This window comes from Poromitra crassiceps (assembly GCF_964638095.1).
Source record: "Poromitra crassiceps genome assembly, chromosome: 14".
NCBI classification, from domain to species: Eukaryota; Metazoa; Chordata; class Actinopteri; order Beryciformes; family Melamphaidae; genus Poromitra; species Poromitra crassiceps.
In genome coordinates, this window is record NC_139633.1 from 10214621 (window position 1) to 10237687 (window position 23067).

General features: G+C 47.3%; 1 protein-coding gene across 1 annotated transcript in view; it reads left to right on the forward strand.

Moving 5' to 3' along the window:
- LOC310788820 (EMILIN-1-A-like) overlaps positions 1 to 21858 on the forward strand; it is a 34520-nt gene extending 12662 nt beyond the window's left edge. Inside the window, exons 3-17 of the mRNA XM_083650394.1 lie at positions 1876 to 2180; positions 3774 to 3994; positions 4664 to 4822; positions 7091 to 7352; positions 8406 to 8637; positions 9383 to 9750; positions 10719 to 10777; positions 11170 to 11292; positions 12443 to 12719; positions 15837 to 16118; positions 16895 to 17143; positions 18468 to 18659; positions 19251 to 19367; positions 20752 to 20886; positions 21481 to 21858. Coding sequence (XP_083506520.1) covers positions 1876 to 2180; positions 3774 to 3994; positions 4664 to 4822; positions 7091 to 7352; positions 8406 to 8637; positions 9383 to 9750; positions 10719 to 10777; positions 11170 to 11292; positions 12443 to 12719; positions 15837 to 16118; positions 16895 to 17143; positions 18468 to 18659; positions 19251 to 19367; positions 20752 to 20886; positions 21481 to 21803 — 3304 coding nt within the window. The 3' untranslated portion in view covers positions 21804 to 21858. The remainder of the gene's footprint in view (positions 1 to 1875; positions 2181 to 3773; positions 3995 to 4663; positions 4823 to 7090; positions 7353 to 8405; positions 8638 to 9382; positions 9751 to 10718; positions 10778 to 11169; positions 11293 to 12442; positions 12720 to 15836; positions 16119 to 16894; positions 17144 to 18467; positions 18660 to 19250; positions 19368 to 20751; positions 20887 to 21480) is intronic.
- The last annotated feature ends 1209 nt before the right edge of the window (positions 21859 to 23067 follow it).

Here is a 23067-nt window from a genome sequence, read left to right on the forward strand (position 1 = left end):
CACCAGAAGGAAGTTCGATTTGAGTATTCAACCAATCACAAATCTCGTAAACATAACTGAGGTGGGTGATTGGGGAAATGAGCGGATATGCCGCCTTTATTTTGACCAAATTTGAGACCAAACAACTAGGCTGAAGTACAGACAGGTAGGCGGGAGCCAACTTATCTTGAGAGACTATTTCAGGGTTATTCTCATATTTTGATAAATGATAGGATAACCTTCCAGTAATTCTACTCATAATTCTACTCTTTTTCTCAGGACTCTCTTTGTCAGGACTCTTGGAAGAGTAGCCTTTGACTAAAAGAGATCCTAATTCAAACTCAAACATTTCAGTTTGAGTGAGATGATTGGCTGAGATCAGCTGTCGGCATGGTGAAGGCAGCCATGTTGGAGTGGGAAGTTTCCGCCTCTAAATAACTGTGTGTGTGTGTGTGTGTGTGTGTGTGTGTGTGTGTGTGTGTGTGTGTGTGTGTGTGTGTGTGTGTGTGTGTGTGTGTGTGTGTGTGTGTGTGTGTGCGTGCGTGCGTGCGTGCGTGTGCGTGCGCGCATGCGTAAGAGTGAGTTAGCGGCCAGCTGTGTTTATTCTTCACATCTGGAGCTCAGAGATATTTACTTCAGCAGTTGATCCTCTCTGTGGCCTCAAATGACTCTTAGCAGCTTAATTTAACTTAGCTTAACTTACCTTAATTTAACATGACTTAAAGGTCCATTCAAATAAATGTGCACAAAGTGTTATTACCAATGACTGAATGCCCCATAACCTAACTTAAAAAATGAGCCGAGCCGCGTCTCTCTGCGTTCAGCCATTCCAATGTTATGGTGAATTCTATGAGCAGACTTCGGCTCCTCTCGGGTCTGGGTTTCGCGGAAAATCGGCCGGATCTAGTGAAGCCCGTCTGGCCTAACAGCAGCAATGTGACCGACGTCGGGGGGGAAACTAGAGGCGGGGCTGTGTTTTTAGTTCATGGAGAGACCTTACGTTAGCTTGCTGTATTAGCTGCTGTGATATTGTGGTTTTGGCCGTCTATAGATAACGTTAGCTAACGTGGCTATCTAATGGATTGACCACCCAGAAGCTCCGCTAATAACGTTACCGTCTTGTGTGGATAATGCAACAGTCTCAAATATGCCTAACGTTACTACCTTTATGCTTAACGTTACTACCTTTATGCTTAGGGAACATTGTTTGACTCTTCCGTTTGAAGCGACGCCTCGCAGAGGGAGTTTCAGCGTCCTTGTAAACAGGGGAAACCGATCACACCGACCGCTCCACGCTTCTGCTTCATCACATTATTAGACACTTTCAGATAAAAAATTAAAAATAGTGTAAATAGTAAAACATAGAATTCAGAAAAATTATATATATATATATTGTTTGGAAAACAATAAAACAAAAAGAAGTAGTAGGCAGATGTGCTTAGTTGGGGTGGCTTTTGGTGTTTTGCGGTAAAAGTGGCTCTCCTATTGACTTTCTCCTGCCAGTGAGGCTCTCATCAGGATCACTGTATTAGATGAACAGAACTGTTTTGTGAATGAAAGTCTTAATGAGGCTCTAAGTTGATCAATACAGCAAAACGTTTAATCCAAAAGAGGATAGTATCTGATGTCATTATGTTAGCTAAAGGGGATCCTAATAGACTCATATATATTCATATCTATGAGCCTATGAATAGACTCATATCTATCATAAAAATACCACTTAGTAAATGATGATTGCCATTAAACTACAAATCACAATGGCCATTGACACCACATGTCACTATGAAGGTTATGCGTCAACTTAAATGATAGATAGGCCTACCCTAATTAAACAACAACAATTTCTACTGTCTTGATGATATTGATATTGATATTTTGTGTGTATTGTGTCTGCAGCTATCGTACCTACATGAGGCCAAAGTACAAGGTGGCCTACAAGATGGTGACGGAGATGGAGTGGAAGTGTTGCCATGGTTACAGTGGGGTGGACTGCAACGACGGACCAGTCGCTGGCTCCGGGACCCAGATATCCACGACCAGGCCACGCCCCCAACCAGGCCAGGGTGGCGGAGCCACCGGGACGGGCTATGGCCAGGGAGGCGGAGCCACCGGGACGGGCTACGGCCAGGGAGGCGGAGCCACCGGGACGGGCTACGGCCAGGGAGGTGGAGGCAGATATGGACAGGGTGGAGGAGACAGCGGTGGGTGGATAGAGACAAGTACACATGTGGATAGGTCCGAGTCACCGAGTCATCCAATTCAAGTTTAACCCATTGATACCTGATGCAGCATTTGTGTGTGTATCCCTTTAAGACGGTCTTAAAGGGATACGCACACAAATGAGGGATATACACGCAAATGCTGCATCAGGTATCAATGGGTTAAAGTGCAGGATATTAAAGTGCACAATAATAGAGTGCATAGAATCAGTATTGCATGGTCAGATAGCAGTAGAAGACATCTTATACAAATGAAAAACAGTAAGAAAAGCAGTAAGATTACCAAACCATACAGTAAAGGAACTAGTGAGAATCTGGCTGTTGTGGGTGAAATCCTTAAGTCTTCTTCAAAAGAAGAGCCGTTTTTAACGATTGTTTTGGTATGAGAATGCCAGCTAAGAGCATCGGAAATAGTGACACCAAGAAATGTAATACTGTTTACAATCTCGACCTCAGTGCCATTATGATGATAGGATGATGGGGTGCCTTAGTACCATTGTGATAGGATGAGGCGGTGCCTTAGTTCCATTGTGATAGGATGAGGCGGTGCCTTAGTTCCATTGTGATAGGATGAGGCGGTGCCTTAGTTCCATTGTGATAGGATGATGGGGTGCCTTAGTACCATTGTGATAGGATGATGGGGTGCCTTAGTGCCATTGTGATAGGATGAGGCGGTGCCTTAGTGCCATTGTGATAGGATGAGGCGGTGCCTTAGTGCCATTGTGATAGGATGAGGCGGTGCCTTAGTGCCATTGTGATAGGATGAGGCGGTGCCTTAGTATGGCGGAAATCAACGACAAGCGCCTTTGTTTTGGAATGAAGAATGAGGTTGTTAGCCTCTCTCCACCTAACTAGGTTTGTACCTCGGATCTGTAGTTAGACTCGTCATCTGAGTTTAGAAGCCCAATGATGGTGGTATCATCTGCGTGGAGGTGGAGGAGGGTGGTGGGGGTGATGTGCTGCCAGGCCTTGACAAATCTGGAAATTAGTTTTTGCCTCAATCATCGTCAAACAACACACACCATAAAATAGAATTTAGCACTGGACCAGAAGCTACTTTAAACAGCTGATCTGACAGCTGCAGAGAGTTTTCTAAGCAATTCTACTCAAGATTGGGACAAAATGGCAGTTGTGTAGAAAACCTGCAGTCAAAACTAGGGCCTCCTCCACACAGTACACACAGTACACACAGTACACACAGTACACACACACCATACACACAGTACACACAATACACACAGTACACACAGTACACACACACAGTACACACAGTACACACACACAGTACACACAATACACACACACACACACACACAGTACACACACACAGTACACACACACACACACACACACACACACACACACACACACACACACAGTACACACAGTACACACAGTACGGTTACAGTAAAGGTGCATTAATTATCTATGAACAGCCAGTAGGAGGCGCAGCGACATCACTAGAATGTCTTCTCTGACACTAGTCTCAAGTCTCTGGTACAGCTCATGGGCTATGTGCTCTCTGTAAAAACCTTATTTTATTGCATCATTGAAGTTAGTATTGTCTTTTCTCAGGAGGGCGGGGGGACAGTGAGAAGATGCAGCAACTGGAGGAGAAGATCCAGACCCTGACCAGGAGCCTCCAGGACGTTCAGTCCACCTTGAGGACCATGAGCGAGGGCTCCAGAGGAGATCCCACAGGTGGGAGGAACCCAGCCGACGCTGCCCAGCCTCAGATCAAAGACACCATCCACAGTATCCAGACCAAGCTGGACCAGCTGGACAACCGCACAAAGGTCAGTCTGCAGAGTCTGACACCTTCACTGACATCCTCACTACGAGGAGAAAATTCTGAGCAGCTGCCTACTGCCTACATCGGCAGACTTTTCTAGCCCATAACTGTTAATATATTTGGGCAATAAGTATGTAACATACGAAATAAAACAAACTGCAATGTATGTCTTCATTTAATGTGGAATGCAAAGGACATGTAGCTGGCTCGTGAAACTCGCATTCCAGGAATATCGTTATTTACTGTGGCTCTTACCCCGGCCCATCAGACATTTCAAGACGGGCAGCAGTACTCTGCCTCGGCTTTGAAACGGAAGTCCGCATGGAGGCAACCAGCTGCCCGGTTCTCTGCGGATCCCACTTGCAATGTGGGCAGAACACGCCATACAAGGGCCAGGATTGGCCAACGTCAACTCCAGTCCCCAGAACGGTCAAATCATCCAGACACCATGTCCCTCCTCTCTACACTGTTTCAGTGAGAGCAATGTTTGTTTTCAGTCGGAAATGTCACACAGACCCTCTCTGAGACCCATTTCAGCTGGTCTTTAACTCAATAAAAACAAAGTTGTGAGGATAAAAAAAACTATGAGGATTTCTTTTACACTTTGGTCAACAACAAAAAACTAGACGAATTGAACCAAACTTAACAACAACTTAACTTAACCACTCACCAGGCTCATGACAAGACGCTGGTCAACATCAATAACCACCTGGTGAATGGGAAAGGAAATGAGCTGGAGGGCGGAGACACCAGCGGACGGAGCAGCACCTTGAAGGAGGAGATCCTCAAAGAGCTGGAGAGACGCGTCTCTCTCTCCTGCTCCTCCTGTCAGGTACTCATATTGTCACAGTGTTCAGGACTTTGTTGTGTTAATATGAGCCAAGAATCCAAGTTTATAAACATGATGGTACAAACTTGAAAACTTGTGTCTGGTCAGGAGATGAGTCTAGTCTTCACTTGTCCATGCTGCCCTCTAGCGGCACAAAGTCAACATTACAGTGTGAATAACTAACACTATTGTAACAAACTATATCCAGGATGCACATTGCACATGAACATTACTAATCTGATTCATATGACATATTTGGGTGATGTACCCCATCAAATTAATGTAGTGGGCTGTTTTAAAGCTAGAGCAAAGTTTCTGGTGTCATCTGAAGGGAAGAATTACTAAATTTGAATATGAAAAATATAACTGTGGGTTAGAGATGCGCGGATGAGCTTTTATGCCATCCGAATCCGCGTGTATGCATGAACCGTCCGCCCGCCATAAATCCACGCTAATTATTTCATACTATTTATAGATCCGCGCCCGCCATGCACCCGACGCTATAAACGCTATAAAACGGTATAAATGGAGCGAACTTACGGTTTCTGCTGCCGTTGGTGCGATCGCTGCAGTCCAAGACTCCAAATAAACTTCCATGCTGTATTATATCCAGTCCACCACTTGCCCTCATGTAGCTTACTCGGCTAACCCTATAGCTTTAAGTTTAGTTTACTTGATTGTTTAGATTCCTTTTTGAGGCTGACATCATTGACCATATATGGACGAAAAGTGTAACCTTGCGACCTAACACATGGCTGTTGTTGTGTTTGCGGCCGTGGGTCCTTTGGGGGATCTACAATAGGCGACTAAGAATGTGCCTGACGAAAAATGTAGCTTAAAATACGTTCATAGACTAGAGAACGTAATTAATATTATTTTTCCTCATTAATGATACATCGTTTCAACCGCCCGCAACCCATCTGCTATTAATCAGAATGTTTATTTTTATGATCTGGCCCGCCCGCGGGCCAGATCATCATCAAATTCTCTGATGACACTGTCATTATCAACCTGCTGCGTGGCGATGAATGCCCTCTGGTGTACCATAGGGAGATATCCAAATTCGAAACATGGTGCTCGAGCAACCACCTTATTCTAAACACACAAAAAACTAAAGAAATTATCTTCGATCCCAGGGCGGTGAGAGCTCACGAGCCAGTGGTAATTGGAGACAGTGAAATTGAGCAGGTCAGCTCATATGGGGATCCAGATGGATAACATGCTCAAATGGAACGCGCATGTCGACTACTTGTGCGCGAAGCTGGCTCAACGTCTTTTTTCGCAGACTTAGACTGTTCGGTGTGAGCACCAGCATCATCTCCACTTTCTATAACGCCGTACTAGAAAGCTTCATCAGATATGGCATGGCCGCATGGTTTGGGACTCTCACTGTACAGCTCAAATCGAAAATTATGAGGATGGTAAAAACTGCCATCAAGGTGATCGGCAGAAAGGATCACCCGACACTTCAGTCCATCTTCGAAAACAAAGTAATTAACCTGGCAAATAGAGTTCTGTCCGATCCAAACCACATCCTCTACTCGGAGTACGAGATGCTACCCTCGGGCAGACGGTTCAGAGCCAGCCGCTGTAAAAGCAATAGATATAGTCTATCCTTCCTTCCTACTTCTATTGCACTGCTGAATAGACAGCGAGCCCCTTCCTCACGGGTGTAACACCTGCACTGATGGGAGGTGGCAGTATGAAAGCGCGCTTGTTCTTTTCTTTTAGTCCTTCTTGTGGTTTCTCTTTGCTTTTATTTCGGCATGGTTTTATGCTTCTATGTTTTTATGATTTTATGGTTTTATGGTTCTATGCTTTTATTTATTTTATTATTTTATTATTTACATGATAGTGCAATAAGGGTCAGGGTAATATGGGCGGGTGCAATTTTTCTTGCCAAACAGGCACCGCCTGTTCCACCCGGGTTCTGTGCAAGTCTTTGTTAAATGCTACTGTTGTCTTGATGTCATGTTGTTGTTTTCTTTTGTTGGTACATGTTACTGCCGATGGATATGCTGTAACGCACTTGTTGCCCAAGACAAATTTCCCCTCGGGGACAATAAAGTTCATCTGATCTGATCTGATGATCAAAGTTGCCCATCCCTGAACTCACGAATGGAGGGCGATCAATATTACCCCCTTTGCTGGGGGACAGTTGTAGTGCATAGAGGTTAGGGATATGATTATAGGGTCATCTCAGTAAAGAAAGACGACAATACAAATCCAAGAGTGTAAAAGCTAATTGGTCGCCCTGCGTTCCCCGTGCAGGCGGGCGTGGAGGATCTTCGGCGCCAGCAGCAGTTGGACCGGGAGAGGATCAGGTTTCTAGAGAAGCAGCTGAGCAGTTTGGACACTCGGTACCAACAGAACCTGGACGTTCTGCGGCGCGAGCTGGGGCAGTCGCAGGGCTGCTGCACAGAGGTCAATGACCTCCAGAAGCGCGTCGCAGATGCTGAGCACAAAATCAGCTCCGTCTCCGAAAACTACGACCTCATCCAAAACCGTCTGGACAGGGAGCTCGGCCGAGGAGGTGTGTAGAAATAACATGAATACTGTGCCTCCTCTCTACGTACTGTACATACAGTAGTGTTGTTCTCTCTACGTACTGTACATACAGTAGTGTTGTTCTCTCTATGTACTGTACATACATTAGTGTTTTTCTCTCTATGTACTGTACATACAGTAGTGTTTTTCTCTCTATGTACTGTACATACAGTAGTGTTTTTCTCTCTACGTACTGTACATACATTAGTGTTTTTCTCTCTATGTACTGTACATACAGTAGTGTTTTTCTCTCTATGTACTGTACATACAGTAGTGTTTTTCTCTCTACGTACTGTACATACAGTAGTGTTGTTCTCTCTACGTACTGTACATACAGTAGTGTTGTTCTCTCTACGTACTGTACATACATTAGTGTTTTTCTCTCTACGTACTGTACATACAGTAGTGTTTTTCTCTCTACGTACTGTACATACAGTAGTGTTTTTCTCTCTACGTACTGTACATACAGTAGTGTTTTTCTCTCTACGTACTGTACATACAGTAGTGTTTTTCTCTCTACGTACTGTACATACATTAGTGTTTTTCTCTCTACGTACTGTACATACAGTAGTGTTTTTCTCTCTATGTACTGTACATACAGTAGTGTTTTTCTCTCTATGTACTGTACATACAGTAGTGTTGTTCTCTCTATGTACTGTACATACAGTAGTGTTTTTCACTGTACTGTACTGTACTGTAGTAGGTGAGGTTATCAGTTCCTGCATGTGCATGACCGTATATGGTCATAAAAATGTTACCATTTATAGGCAAATGATAGTTTCCTCCTATACATCCTATATCCTATACATACTGTAGGTGTGCTTCCTGTGTCCCATATATGGTCATAGGTTGTCTTTACCTAAAACAATCTGAAGCTGTGGGCGGGCTCTGTCCCAAGTGGGTTTGTATGTTATTGCCTATATTGATGTCCTTGTTTAGCCTCGTGTATAAAGAGTGAGTGTATTGAGTTTTCCCTTTGTTACTTCTCTGGAGTTGATCCATGCATGTTGAAGAAATAACTTTAATATCTCCCCTCCAGGTGGAAGTCAGGGTGAGAACGGAGGATTTGGAGGAGGTGGCGGTGGACTTGGGGGAGGTGAACTTGGGGGAGGTGGTGGATTCGGGGGAGGTGGACTTGGAGGAGGTAGGGACACGGGGGTGACAGAAGACAGGCTGGACACTCGGCTGAGGGATCTGGAGCACCGGGTTAACAGCACGCTGCAGCAGAACGAGGACAACCTGGCGAACGACCTGAAGGACTACTTCCACAGGTGTGGTAGAAATGTATCTTTACTTTTGAATACACCGTAACTCCAGAGGGTCAGTCCTGTTGGAATGTAGCTGGTTCTATCTATTCATAGATTTGACAGTTGACATCACACAACATCAATTTGAAACAACAAGATCTCGAGGTTGTGATCATAACCCCGGTTTTGTAGAAAGACGAATAGGACCTGGCATTTGGAATATCTTGCTCTTCTAGATCCTAGAAGACAATGATCTCTACACCATTTGTGAACACAATGGGGTGGGCAAGATGGGCGTGCCCCCCTGTGCTTGGCAGGGGGCGGTGCCCCTATATATGCCAAAGCAGGGGGCAGTGCCACTTCAGGTTTGACAAGACCTCTTCTTGAGCCACCCTGGTCAAGAAGGGTAGTCTGGCGAAGTCCTCCTCATCAGAGTTTTGCTCTGAAAGACTCGGAGGACCTCTGCAATATTCATCTCTCCCATAATGTCCAGACTCTCTCATCAAACCCGCCCCGTGAGGAGGTGACCAGTGGAGTGACCAGCTGCACTGAAGCCATTATGTTGCAGTTAAACAAGCTATTAGCCTTTAGTTCTTATCAATGTAACTTGCAAATCAGATGATCGACACATATACAAATATGTATCAGAACATTTTCATAGAACACCAATGGTTATACAGGTAGGAAAACTGACTGGAGGGGAGCTTTAATGTATCTATTTAAGAGCATATTAAATATATTGAAGACGCACCTCTAACTCTTCAAACAGGGAGCTTGGCGACCTGAGGACCGTGTTCCTGGACCGCTTCGATGACCAGGCCTTCCGGATCGCAGACGTGGAGCTGGACGTGGGGCTGGTGAAGGACCGCGTGACCAATTTGGAGCTGGACGTGGGGCTGGTGCAGGACCAGGTGACCAATCAGGAGCTGGACATGGTGCTGGTGAAGGACCAGGTGACCAATCAGGAGCTGGACATGGGGCTGTTGAAGGACCGGGTGACCAATCAGGAGGTGGACATGGGGCTGTTGAAGGACCGGGTGACCAATCAGGACAAGAGGCTAGAGAACATCACCACCCTCCTGACCAGCCGGTTTCAGGAGTGCTGTGGAGGAAAGGACGGAGCACATGGCGCTGGAGGTGGGGATGGATGCATCCGACTCCAAACACGTTATTTGGGAAAGCACAGATAATGCCAGGGAAACGGCTATCTATTAATAATAATAATAATAATAATTGATTGTATTTAGCGCCTTTCTAGATACTCAAAGCGCCTCATATCAGGGAGCGGGGGGGGGGGGGGGGGTAACGAGGGATGATTAGGTGGCCATGATGGAAGGAAGGCCTGTGTGGGAATTTAGCCAGGGCACCGGAGTTACACCCTCCATGGCACAGGGGGTTACACCCCGCAAGGCACCAGGGTTACAACCCCCAGAGCATCGGGGTTACACTCCCCAGGGCAGCAGGGTTACACCCATACTCTTGTGAAGAGTGCCCATGGGATCCCACAGCCATAGGTTTCAGGGAATTATGACTTTGCATCTATTAACACATATGTCCCCCAGTTATAGGAGGGTGGTGGTTTATTGTTTATTGAATGGATGCCCAGTAGCTGACACCTTGGCGACAGCAAATCTCCGTGGGGTCCGCAAAAAAGGACAAGACATAACAAAGTACATACAATACACTACATAACATAGAACATAAAGTTAAAATAACACAATCATACTTAGGTGTATAGTATTAGTATAGAAACAATACAATAGTAATCTATAGAATAGCACAGAAGCTAGAATAGTAGACAGGGTGGGGTTGTGATACAGTAGTTCAGAAAACTTAGTTTAGTTCAAATAAAATGGAGACAAAGAGATGAAAAGTAGGTCTACAATCCAATATGAAATGTGGAAATTATATTATTTCTTTATTTTTATTTGATGTTTAAACACACAAAAATTGCATTGTCGATGAATACTAGGTTAAAAATACCACATTTAGCCAATCTAATGTGACTTCCAGTATAAACCCACTTCCACTCTTCTGTCAGAATACAGAAACAGATCATTAGGTGGTTGGTTACAGATACTGTGTTGACGTCTGTACACCTCTAGGAGGAGATGATGGTGGAGGAAAATGGGGAACTGACGGAGGAGCGGGAGGAAGAGGAGGAGCCACAGGAGGAAGGGGAGGGGCCACAGGAGGAGGGGGAGGAGCCACAGGAGGAGGAAGAGGTACATTTATGTCAATCACACCATGCGTCAGAGCTTCTATGAGTGTGTTAATTGATTGCATCATTTGTTGGTTTGGTAAAGAAAAACATGTTCTATTCTGACAGAAAGGCTTCAGGGCGAACTTCTCCCATGTGCAGACTCTACTTGTTTGCCTTCATGTAATGTTACGTCATGGATGTCCACCACAGGGACAATAAAGTACTTTACCTTCCCTTCCCCTACCTTCACTTACCTTTCCTTACCCTACCCTACATGACCTTACCTTACCTTAGGAGGAACCACGGGAAGAGGGGGAGTCACAGGAGGAGGAGCAGGAGGAGGAGCAGGAGGAGAGAGAGATGACAACACAGAGAAATCTCTTGAATGGAGAGTTGTTGCCAATGAAGACCAGATTCATCGATTCGACACCAGACTCAAAGACCTCTCTGTGTCCGGTGACTCCCTGCTGGACAAGGTGAGAAACCTCTCTGTGTCCGGTGACTCTCTGCTGGACAAGGTGAGAAACCTCTCTGTGTCCGGTGACTCTCTGCTGGACAAGGTGAGAAACCTCTCTGTGTCCGGTACTCTCTGCTGGATAAGGTGAGAAACCTCTCTGTGTCCGGTGACTCTCTGCTGGACAAGGTGAGAAACGTTGGCTTTCCTAGTCTTTCTAGAAAAGGCGGCCCTTACAGAGATCAGCTGGGGTGTGTTCAACTATGAAAACGGTGTGCACAGATTTGCTCCGGTTCCCAGGTTCAACATTCATGTTTCCTCGCATGTTTCAATGACCACCATTTCCGTTTAAATCAACATCTTGCTCCGCGTTGTCGGGGCTGAGCTCACCCTGATCCTGACAGTGTGCGGCTGCGGTGTGGCTCTTGGTGCGAGTCTGCGAGACAAATCCCCAAGAAGGAAATAGCCTCCAGCTGCAGGGAGGAGGGAGCTGAAGAGGAGATATAACGTTACAATAAACAAATACACGGTTTCTATTGAGAGTTTAGCCGCCCGCTTCGGACAGGATGCAGTGAGAGCACGGACTGTACTATGATCAAAGGAGGGGGAAGTCGCTACGTGAAAAATATGGTGCAATTCTGGACATTACAGTCAAACAACGTGTGCAGCTGAGGACATCAAACTGTTAGCAGTAACGTTGCAGTAAGTCTCCGGTCATATTACAGTAGGCTACATGCCCAGATAGATTTCACAAGACATTCATATTGCCAATCATAATATGATTGTGTTTATATTCCTCCTGTGTCACGCACGGGCTGCTCAACTCAGTGACCAAGACTACTTCTTTTTCTCTCTCTTTTGATGACTAGTCAACATCAACGCGACTTTACTGGTAGAAAGGTCGACTTGAAAAAATCTGTCATGCAACCCCTAACATACATACACATACACATACATACATACATACATACATACATAGATACATACATACATACATACATAATGTACATACATACACACACATACATACATAAGGCTTCAGTGTTCTGCCTGAACAAATGCCATGCTCCATTTACTGAAAGAAATTCAGTAAAAGTGTATAAAAAATATTCAAGTATGTATTATTGATATTATTACTAATCAATAATATTATGGAAATCAATATTACTCAGGTGGTGGACTTGAGTCAGGACGTCCGTAAGATCAAGGCTCTGACTGGAGATCACGGCGAACACTTCACCCGCATCGTGACGGAGGTGGAGACCTTGGGGCAGGACTGTGACCTATGCAGGAGGGTGGAGGAAGAGCTGTACAGGCTGAGGAACCAATCACAGCATCTGGAGAGTCAAATCGACAGCCTCCAGATCAGTTCCTGCTCCCAGACCTGCTCCGGCCTGCGGGAGGAGGTGACCGCACTGCGGGACCACGTCCAAAGATGCACCGGTCAATGTAAGATCAGACTGCACACGCCCACAGGTTACCTACACATGCCCACAGGTTACCTACACACGCCCACAGGTTACCTACACACGCCCACAGGTTACCTACACACGCCCACAGGTTACCTACACACGCCCACAGGTTACCTACACACGCCCACAGGTTAACTACACACACCCACAGGTTACCTGCACACGCCCACAGGTTACCTACACACGCCCACAGGTTACCTACACACGCCCACAGGTTACCTACACACGCCCACAGGTTAACTGCACACGCCCACAGGTTACCTACACACGCCCACAGGTTACCTGCACACGCCCACAGGTTAACTGCACACGCCCACAGGTTACCTACACACGCCCACAGGTTACCTACACACGCCCACAGGTTACCTACACACGCCCACAGGTTACCTACACACGCCCACAGGTTAACTGCACACGCCCACAGGTTAACTGCACACGCCCACAGGTTAACTGCACACGCCCACAGGTTACCTGCACACGCCCACAGGTTACCTGCACACGCCCACAGGTTACCTGCACACGCCCACAGGTTACCTACACACGCCCACAGGTTACCTACACATGCCCACAGGTTAACTGCACACGCCCACAGGTTACCTGCACACGCCCACAGGTTAACTGCACACGCCCACAGGTTACCTGCACACGCCCACAGGTTACCTACACACGCCCACAGGTTACCTACACATGCCCACAGGTTACCTACACACGCCCACAGGTTACCTACACATGCCCACAGGTTAACTGCACACGCCCACAGGTTACCTACACACGCCCACAGGTTACCTACACATGCCCACAGGTTACCTACACACGCCCACAGGTTACCTACACATGCCCACAGGTTAACTGCACACGCCCACAGGTTACCTACACACGCCCACAGGTTACCTACACACGCCCACAGGTTAACTACACACACCCACAGGTTACCTGCACACGCCCACAGGTTAACTACACACACCCACAGGTTACCTACATACGCCCACAGGTTACCTACACACGCCCACAGGTTAACTACACACACCCACAGGTTACCTGCACACGCCCACAGGTTACCTGCACATGCCCACAGGTTAACTGCACACGCCCACAGGTTACCTACATACGCCCACAGGTGACCTGCACACGCCCACAGGTTACCTGCACACGCCCACAGGTTACCTGCACACGCCCACAGGTTACCTGCACACGCCCACAGGTTACCTGCACACGCCCACAGGTTACCTGCACACGCCCACAGGTTACCTACACACGCCCACAGGTTACCTGCACACGCCCACAGGTTACCTACACACGCCCACAGGTTACCTACACATGCCCACAGGTTACCTGCACACGGCCACAGGTTACCTGCACACGCCCACAGGTGACCTGCACACGCCCACAGGTTACCTACACACGCCCACAGGTTACCTGCACACGCCCACAGGTTACCTGCACACGCCCACAGGTTACCTGCACACGCCCACAGGTTACCTACACACGCCCACAGGTTACCTACACACGCCCACAGGTTACCTGCACACGCCCACAGGTTACCTACACATGCCCACAGGTTACCTACACATGCCCACAGGTTACCTGCACACGGCCACAGGTTACCTGCACACGCCCACAGGTTACCTACACACGCCCACAGGTTACCTGCACACGCCCACAGGTTACCTACACATGCCCACAGGTTACCTACACATGCCCACAGGTTACCTGCACACGGTCACAGGTTACCTGCACACGCCCACAGGTTACCTACACACGGCCACAGGTTACCTGCACACGCCCACAGGTTACCTGCACACGCCCACAGGTTACCTACACACGCCCACAGGTTACCTGCACACGCCCACAGGTTACCTACACACGCCCACAGGTTACCTACACACGCCCACAGGTTACCTACACACACCCACAGGTTGCCTGCACACGCCCACAGGTTACCTACACACGCCAACAGGTTACCTACACACGCCCACAGGTTACCTACACACGCCCACAGGTTACCTACACACGCCCACAGGTTACCTACACACGCCCACAGGTTACCTGCACACGCCCACATGTTACCTACACACGCCCACAGGTTACCTACACACGCCCACAGGTTACCTACACATGCCCACAGGTTACCTACACACGCCCACAGGTTACCTACACACGCCCACAGGTTACCTACACACGCCCACAGGTTACCTACACACGCCCACAGGTTACCTACATGAACCAATCAATTCAGTCCTTCAATCACCTGGGACATGTTAATTTGCCCCAAACAAGTAGCAAAATGTAGCAAACAAGGAGTAACAGAAAGAAGTGGTCGTGCCTCGAACAAATACTGTTGGTGACCAGATGTCCCGGTTTGTCTGGGACTAGCCCAGTTTCAAAACCGAGTTCTGTCCCTGTTTTCAACATTCACTACCAAATGGTCCCGCTTTATCTGCTCCTTTTTTTTATGATCCAAGTGAGATGTCCTACTGAGATGTCCTACTGAGATGTCCTACTATGGTCTCTCGTGATTGAATATACATAGTTGAATCTTTTGGAAAACTCTTCGAATAAGGATTTTAAGAAACTATAGGGAAGTGAGTGGAAAATTCACTTCCTCAGGAACTATGGCGAAATGTAGGCACTCAAGTAAACTATGTTTTGGTGGAGTTTTGGAGACTAAACAGTTTTTTTTTAATTTGCTGAGGTTTTTGTTTGCTGAGGCGCTGTCCATGTTGAAAGGTGCAGTCACTACATGAACATTCATGAACGTGTGTGCTACACTTCACTACATGAACATTCATGAACATGTGTGCTACACTTCACTACATGCACATTCATGAACGTGTGCGGTACTCCGAGTCCAATAAGTAAATCCCACTTCCTTTTTGCTACATTTTGGAGCAATTGAACATGCCCCAGATAATTCAAGCAGTTGGTCTGTCTGTCTGTCTGTCTGTCTGTCTGTCTGTCTGTCTGTCTGTCTGTCTGTCTGTATGTAGGTCTATATATTTTATACACTCATATATTTTAAAGTGTTGTAGGTTGACTCATATTTCTTTGTTATGAGCAGATAATCCAAATTGTATCTGCACCCAACCGCCTATAGGTGGAGGTACGGGTGGAGCCGGAGGTACCAGTGGAGGCAGAGGTACGGGTGGAGCCGGAGGTACCAGTGGAGGCAGAGGTACTGGTGGAGCTGGGACTGGGTTGGACCCTGAGGAGCCCCTGGACGGCCACAGTGTGACCGGAGGGACGCTGAACAACAACCACCTGAAGTCGCTGCAGGGCGAGCTGTCAGAGGTCATCTTGACCTTCAGCTCCATCAATGACACGCTGAAGGGCCTGGAGCACACTGTGCAGAAACACAGCAGCGTCATCACCGACCTGGGTGAGTCATCAGTGTCACCCACCTGGGTGAGTCATCAGTGTCACCCACCTGGGTGAGTCATCACCCACCCGGGTGAGGCCGCCCCCTCAGAAACACAGTCTACTGTAATGTTTGAAAAGCTGCAGACTCTTCATGGTGTGAGAAACAAACACTAGGGCAGGAATTAAAGCAATAGTTCACCGCCACCCCAAAAAAAATAAAAAATCTGTCATTATCTACTTAAAAATTGCGTAAAGTTTGTACATACAACAGTCCCAGAGATCCACCAATTTCAGTAAGTCCATCCATCTTCAATCGCTTATTGGGTTGCAGAGGTAGCAGATCCAGCAGGTGACCGCGTACTTCCCTTTGCCTGCCCACATCAACCAGCTCTGACTGGGGCGGTCAGGCCACCTGATCCTCAGTCTGCCAGATAGCAAGTAAAACAACATTGGTTGTGTTTAGGCAAGTAAACCAACTTGGTTAGGGTCATAGTTTGGGGTAGGCTTAAATAATGAAAATGTTAATGTTATTTAAACTAATGGTTGAAATATAGACTTTGAACATGCTGAGATTGAACCCCCCCTTCCCCCTGGTGTGAAAGAAGTGTTTTACACCTCCTTTCACCTGAAGTAGCACTCCGGCTACTTTTAATATCACGCTATGAGCCGGTACGCTACTTCCTGGTTACAGCTCCCTACTCTTTGTCGTATGCACTGCACTGTGTTATTGGTATGCAGATTAAAGAGAATTAAACGCACAGTTCCTCTTTACTAATCAAAGCCTTCACATGACAGGCAACACCAAGGATAAGATCATCTCCGAAATCGACAAGATCCAACAGGAAGTGAGCGAGCATGTGGAGGAGAGCCGCGACCGTTTGGACGGCATGGACCGGGACGTGCGTCGGTTCGAGAGCACGTTGGTGCTGGAGATAGGAGACTGTAAACGCTCTGGAGACGGCCTGGAGAAGAGGCTGTCCAAGCTGGAGGGTGTCTGCGGCCGGCTGGATGGAGTGTCTGACTCCCTCCAGAAGATCAAAGAAGGTATAGGCCAAGAAGGTGTTGTCCATGCATAGTTCTCTATGTATTGTCTCCTGTAAAGAATCTCAGTCAACCTGTTATAAAAGGTTATATAGAAATGGTTCAGCCAAAATATTTTAATGGAAATAATCTACTCACTATAATGAGTTTGTACATCCCAACCTCCATCTTGGAAAAATCAAGCCACCTCCATGCACCGAAGGTCTTTCAATACTGCGGTGTAGCACTAATACTATTGCAGCGGATTGGGCGTGATCAACCCTTCCGTGGGCAACGTTGCAGACAGAGTAGGAAGGCTGACCCGTGAGCGGCTGCTTCTGGGACGTGGGTCGGGGTCGTAAACGGCCTCGGCTGGGTCTACTGGGCGAGGGTGTATGATGTTGACAGACCCGAAACACATCACGACCCCAGTTAACATCACTGATGACGCATCCCAGCGCATGCTGTAGTATGTATATTTGAAACTAAAATCCTGGCTCCCCCTGGCCAGTGACACTTAGGAATAGACTAGGTGACAACCAAGTATAGTTTGGTGACAAGCTGGAGAGACAGTTGACGGTCGGAGAGACGGCATCCGGTACGGGATGGGTTTTAGCACCCCAGCCTGGCTCTCTCGTGAGGGAGAAATCCACAAACACTACGGATCAGCCTCCTGAAAAGCTGTGTAAAGATCGGCGCGCCCTGGGGTCCTTCAGGCTAGAGCGAGGTGCTCGGCGCAGGTGAATGATGTGCAGCGCACAGGCCTTCTTGAGGCATCCTCCCTGCCCATGGTACGACATGGTAGGATTGCCTTCTTCAACGGGAGGTTCTGGTGAGACGAAGGAGGTGCCCGGCCTGGAATCACCCCACAGGGCCTTAGACCTCCATGCACCGAAGGTCTTGCAACACTGCGGTGTAGCACTAACTCTATTGCAGCAGATTGGGCGTGACCAACCCTTCCGCGGGCAACGTTGCAGACAGAGTAGGAAGGCTGACCCGTGAGCGACTGCTTCAGGGACGCGGGTCGGGGTCGTAATTGGCCTTGGCTGGGTCTACTGGCCGAGGGTGTATGATGTTGACAGACCCGAAACACCTCACGACCCCAGTTAACATCACTGATGACGCGTCCCAGTGCATGCTGTAGTATGTATATTTGAAACTACTCACTATAATGAGTTTGTACATCCCAACCTCCATCTTGGAAAAATCAAGCCAACGCAAAAGTGCCAAAAAATCTAATTCCCTCGAACCAAGATGGCAGCGACAGTCAAAATGCCAAACTCAATGGGTGATGTCAGGGTGGCTACGTACAGATCTGTATATAGTCTCTGGTCTTTTCCTGCTTCAGGGCTGAGCAGCCATGTTTCCAGCCTGTGGACTTGTGTTTGGGGTCTGAACGACACGGTGATCCATCATGGAGGAATCATCGACTTTATCCAGAATAATCAGGACGACATCCACAGCCGCATGAAGAGCCTCAACTCGTCTGTCAAGCACATCCAGAGAGAGCTGCAGGGCCTCTCCGAGCACGAGCTGCCCGGTGAGCTGATCTGCTCTGTTTGTTCAATCAATCAATCAATCAATCAATCAATCAGAATCAGCTTTATTGGCCAAGTATTTTTTCGCTACCCCCCTGGGTTCTGTTTTCTTTGTATTGTAAAACTGTTGAAAATGCACAAATAAATAATTGGAGAAAAAAAGTATTGAGTAAGAAGTGAAGATATATAAGCTACCTAATATTATATTTTATACAGCAGTGTTGAGTAATAATAATAACAATAATAAAACTAAGGTTCCAGTTAGTAATGTATTGTAAGGTTTAAAGCTATTGTTATCCAGTTTTTGCCCTCTCCCTCCAAACATCAAAAAATGCACATATTTAGATCAGGGAAATCCAAATTAGCTCCCCAACCCCGCTAGCAAACCCAGTTCTTTTTACCACTGTATTTCTAAAACTGCGTTAAGAGTGCTGTGTGCTTTAGAGCCAATACGATACGTTTTTATAACAAATGTTTTTCTGGTAAAAGATGGCCCGCCCAATTTTGTACTGGCCCTCCCAAAATATTATTATGTCTACGCTACTGGTATTAGTAGTATCAGTGTTCATGACTGATTGGTTTCACCACCACAGGCCTCCCTGGACCTCCAGGACCCCCAGGAGAGAGAGGCTTCAATGGGCTGCCAGGACCCAAGGGCCCCCTTGGTCCTCCAGGGAGGCAGGGAGAGTATGGCCCCCGAGGACCCCCAGGTACAGTAAACAAAATACTGTCGACACAAGTCCATTTTCTGTTGGATCAGCACAGCATGGGCCATTTATTCCATGTCCACTAACAGCAGTACGGCAGGGATACAGGAGAGCTAGGCTAGCTAACACAGGTGATGCTAGCTAGCAGATACAGCAGTGTGCAGTCACGCCCACTGTGCAGAGCTAGACTGAAATACCACTACAAGCCGCCTCACTGACTCGTTACCCACACCTGCAATTCTGTTCTATGTCCACTAGAGTTAGCTAGTAGTCCATTTAAGCACTTTTTAAAGCATTGTCACTTCTATAAGTGATGTGAAGTGAAGTGTGATCTATAATGTGTGTTTGTGGGGTGATGTGTGCAGGCGGGATGTGTGCACCCAGATTTTTTACAAATGAAACAAAAGAAGTGAAAGACAGTAGAAGGTTCGTCGATGGACAATGTTATAGGCTAACGCTAGCCTTAGTATAGCCTTAGCATAGCTAGCCTTAGTCAACAGAGAACTTGCCAAGGAAAGCCTCAGCCTCTTCAGTGGAGTGGAAAAGTTGTCTTACCATCGTGTACCACTTTCAATGTGCAAGCTAACATCATCCAGTATTTAACGTCAAGCTCTCGAAGCCTCTTCTTCAATGGGTCAAACTGTTGGACCTGAATGTGTTGTTTTCCCTGTTTGAGATCCCATTATCCTCATGCCAAATGTGGGAAATCTTCAGTGTCCAACATGTCTCTGCACCAACATGTCTCTGCAGCAACATGTCTCTGCAGCAACATGTCTCTGCACCAACATGTCTCTGCAGCAACATGTCTCTGCAGCAACATGTCTCTGCAGCAACATGTCTCTGCACCAACATGTCTCTGCACCAACATGTCTCTGCACCAACATGTCTCTGCAGCAACATGTCTCTGCAGCAACACTGCTTCAGTGTTCAACATGTCTCTGCAGCAACATGTCTCTGCACCAACATGTCTCTGCACCAACATGTCTCTGCAGCAACATGTCTCTGCACCAACATGTCTCTGCACCAACATGTCTCTGCACCAACATGTCTCTGCACCAACATGTCTCTGCACCAACATGTCTCTGCAGCAACATGTCTCTGCAGCAACATGTCTCTGCAGCAACATGTCTCTGCACCAACATGTCTCTGCAGCAACATGTCTCTGCAGCAACATGTCTCTGCAGCAACACTGCTTCAGTGTTCAACATGTCTCTGCAGCAACATGTCTCTGCAGCCATATGTCTCTGCACCAACACTGCCAATCATATTGTTTTTCATTGATAATGAATGCAGTGATCTGATTTTAATCAGTATTCATGATGTGCAGTCCCACTAGCTGCTGTGTACATGCGGGCCTAAAAGCAAAGTGTGTCTGATGTGTTGGCAGGTCTGCCTGGTGCTGATGCCCATGTGCCCAAGCTGTCGTTCTCTGCAGCTCTCACAGTCCCCATGGACACAGCTGGAACCATCATCTTTGACAAGCTCTTTGCCAATGAAGGAGACTTCTATGACCCAAGGACAGGTAAGGCAAACATGAGCTAATGTTACCATCTCTGTTTCCCTCCATCCACTTCCTGTAGCACTTGATTTCTGTTTCCCTCCATCCACTTCCTGTAGCGCTTGAGTTGGACCTTCTTGGGGAATGTGGCCTACAGCTCTACTCATCTATCAATGATGAATATGTGTGTGTGTGTGTGTGTGTGTGTGTGTGTGTGTGTGTGTGTGTGTGTGTGTGTGTGTGTGTGTGTGTGTGTATAATGTATATATATATATAGCGAAGTTGTTCAATTGTGCGCTGCGCATGCCAATAGAGCAAGGCGAGGCAGTGGGCCAGGCCGCGCTGCGGCTGAGCTGCATATGTGAGCTGCAAGGCGAGACAGTAGCCGAGCTGCGGGCGAGGCTGCATATGCGAGCCCGCGTAGCGGGCGAGCTGCAGGGCAGGCAAGAGCTAGCGACTAGGAATCAGCCTATTATGAAGTAAATCAAATACAACAGCTTTGTGAAAAGGGTGAATATAGCACTTTGCCTCAGCATCACCAATTTTGCCTTCTTCATTACCCAAAAATGGCCTAGTGCGTCACTGATCCAAGTCCTAACTTCAATCTGTGATCCTCAGGTGTTTTCACTGCACCTGTAGATGGCCGCTACTTCTTCAGCGCCATCCTAACAGGCCACAGGAGCGAGAAGATTGAGGCGGTTTTGTCTAAATCCAACTATGGCATGGCTCGCGTGGACTCGGGAGGCTACCAGCCTGAGGGCCTGGAGAACAAACCTGTGGCCGAGGCCAAGGTCACGCCTGGGTCGCTTGCCGTCTTCAACATCATCCTGCCTCTCCAAGCTCGGGACACGGTCTGCATCGACCTGGTGATGGGCAAACTGGCCCATTCTGTGGAACCTCTCACCATCTTCAATGGAATACTGCTCTATGAAGATATGTGATTGGCCCATGGGGACAATGATGTCACCTCTCCACTGCCACAACTCTACATTCACTTCCTGGACCTTTTGAAAGGAGACGAAGAAGGGTGAAGGGAGGGTGGGAGAACTGAGTGGTGGTTTATGGGAATGAAAATGTGGACGAGGTAACGAATGTTCATGCTGATGTCTGATATATAGAAGAAACAAAAGTTAACGATGAGGCCAGAGAATGTTACAAATGAGTTTTCAGTTGAAGACACTGAAAACCTCAGGAGCCATTGTCACGTTCTCCTTCCTGGCCCTCAGAGTGTTGAAATCATGAAAGCTAAAGAACTGCTTGCTGACAGAATATATTTTATAAACAGACCAGAGATTGTTGCCCTCCATATTCTAACCAACCACCTGGCATCTTGAGCCATGTTCTTCACAAAGTTGTGTACTACTGCAGGAATGTTATAGTGGTTTTTATGTTGTTATTATATATGGGTTATGAGTACAGCAGGTCATCCATTTACGAAAGCCATGAGGTCTCCACAACCTCCTCTGTAGCCATTTCTTCTGCCTGCCAAAGAGCCAGTGCCTACCTGCCTAACGTTCCTACCTACATGTATACCTGCCTGCCTGCAGTCTGACTCTATGGTCTGACCCTAACCCTAACCTCTGACCCCTGCTCCTGAATCAGCCGTGTGTTTTTGAGTAACAGCAAAGCTGACGTGGTCACATGACTGATTATTCTAGAGCATTCTTAGGCCAAAGTCCACGAGGAGCCTCTTTTTTAGGAGCTCGCTGCCTGTGAGGAGTGACGGGCGATAGCTACTGTTGCTTTGCACCTTTGAAACAAGTGTGGCACTGCTATGCTAGTGGCAGTGCTATGCTAACGTGGCACTGCTATGCGAGTGGCAGTGCTATGCTAACGTGGCACTGCTATGCGAGTGGCAGTGCTATGCTAACGTGGCACTGCTATGCGAGTGGCAGTGCTATGCTAACGTGGCACTGCTATGCTAGTGGCAGTGCTATGCTAACGTGGCACTGCTATGCTAAAGGTTGAAATATTGAATAGTGCTGTTAAAAACATGCTCTGCTCTCAACGCTGTTGGGAAAACGCCACAGCACGACCTCTCCATTGAACATAAGGAGAAATGCCTTCTATTCTGTGAAGTTTTATAATGCAGACTAAGACCGACAGTCAAGGTTTTAGCTTAAAGTCCATGTACAATATTTGTCTAGTCTCATATACTGCACCAGCCGGGAGGAGATTTCTACGGTTTGTTTTTCTATTCAGATG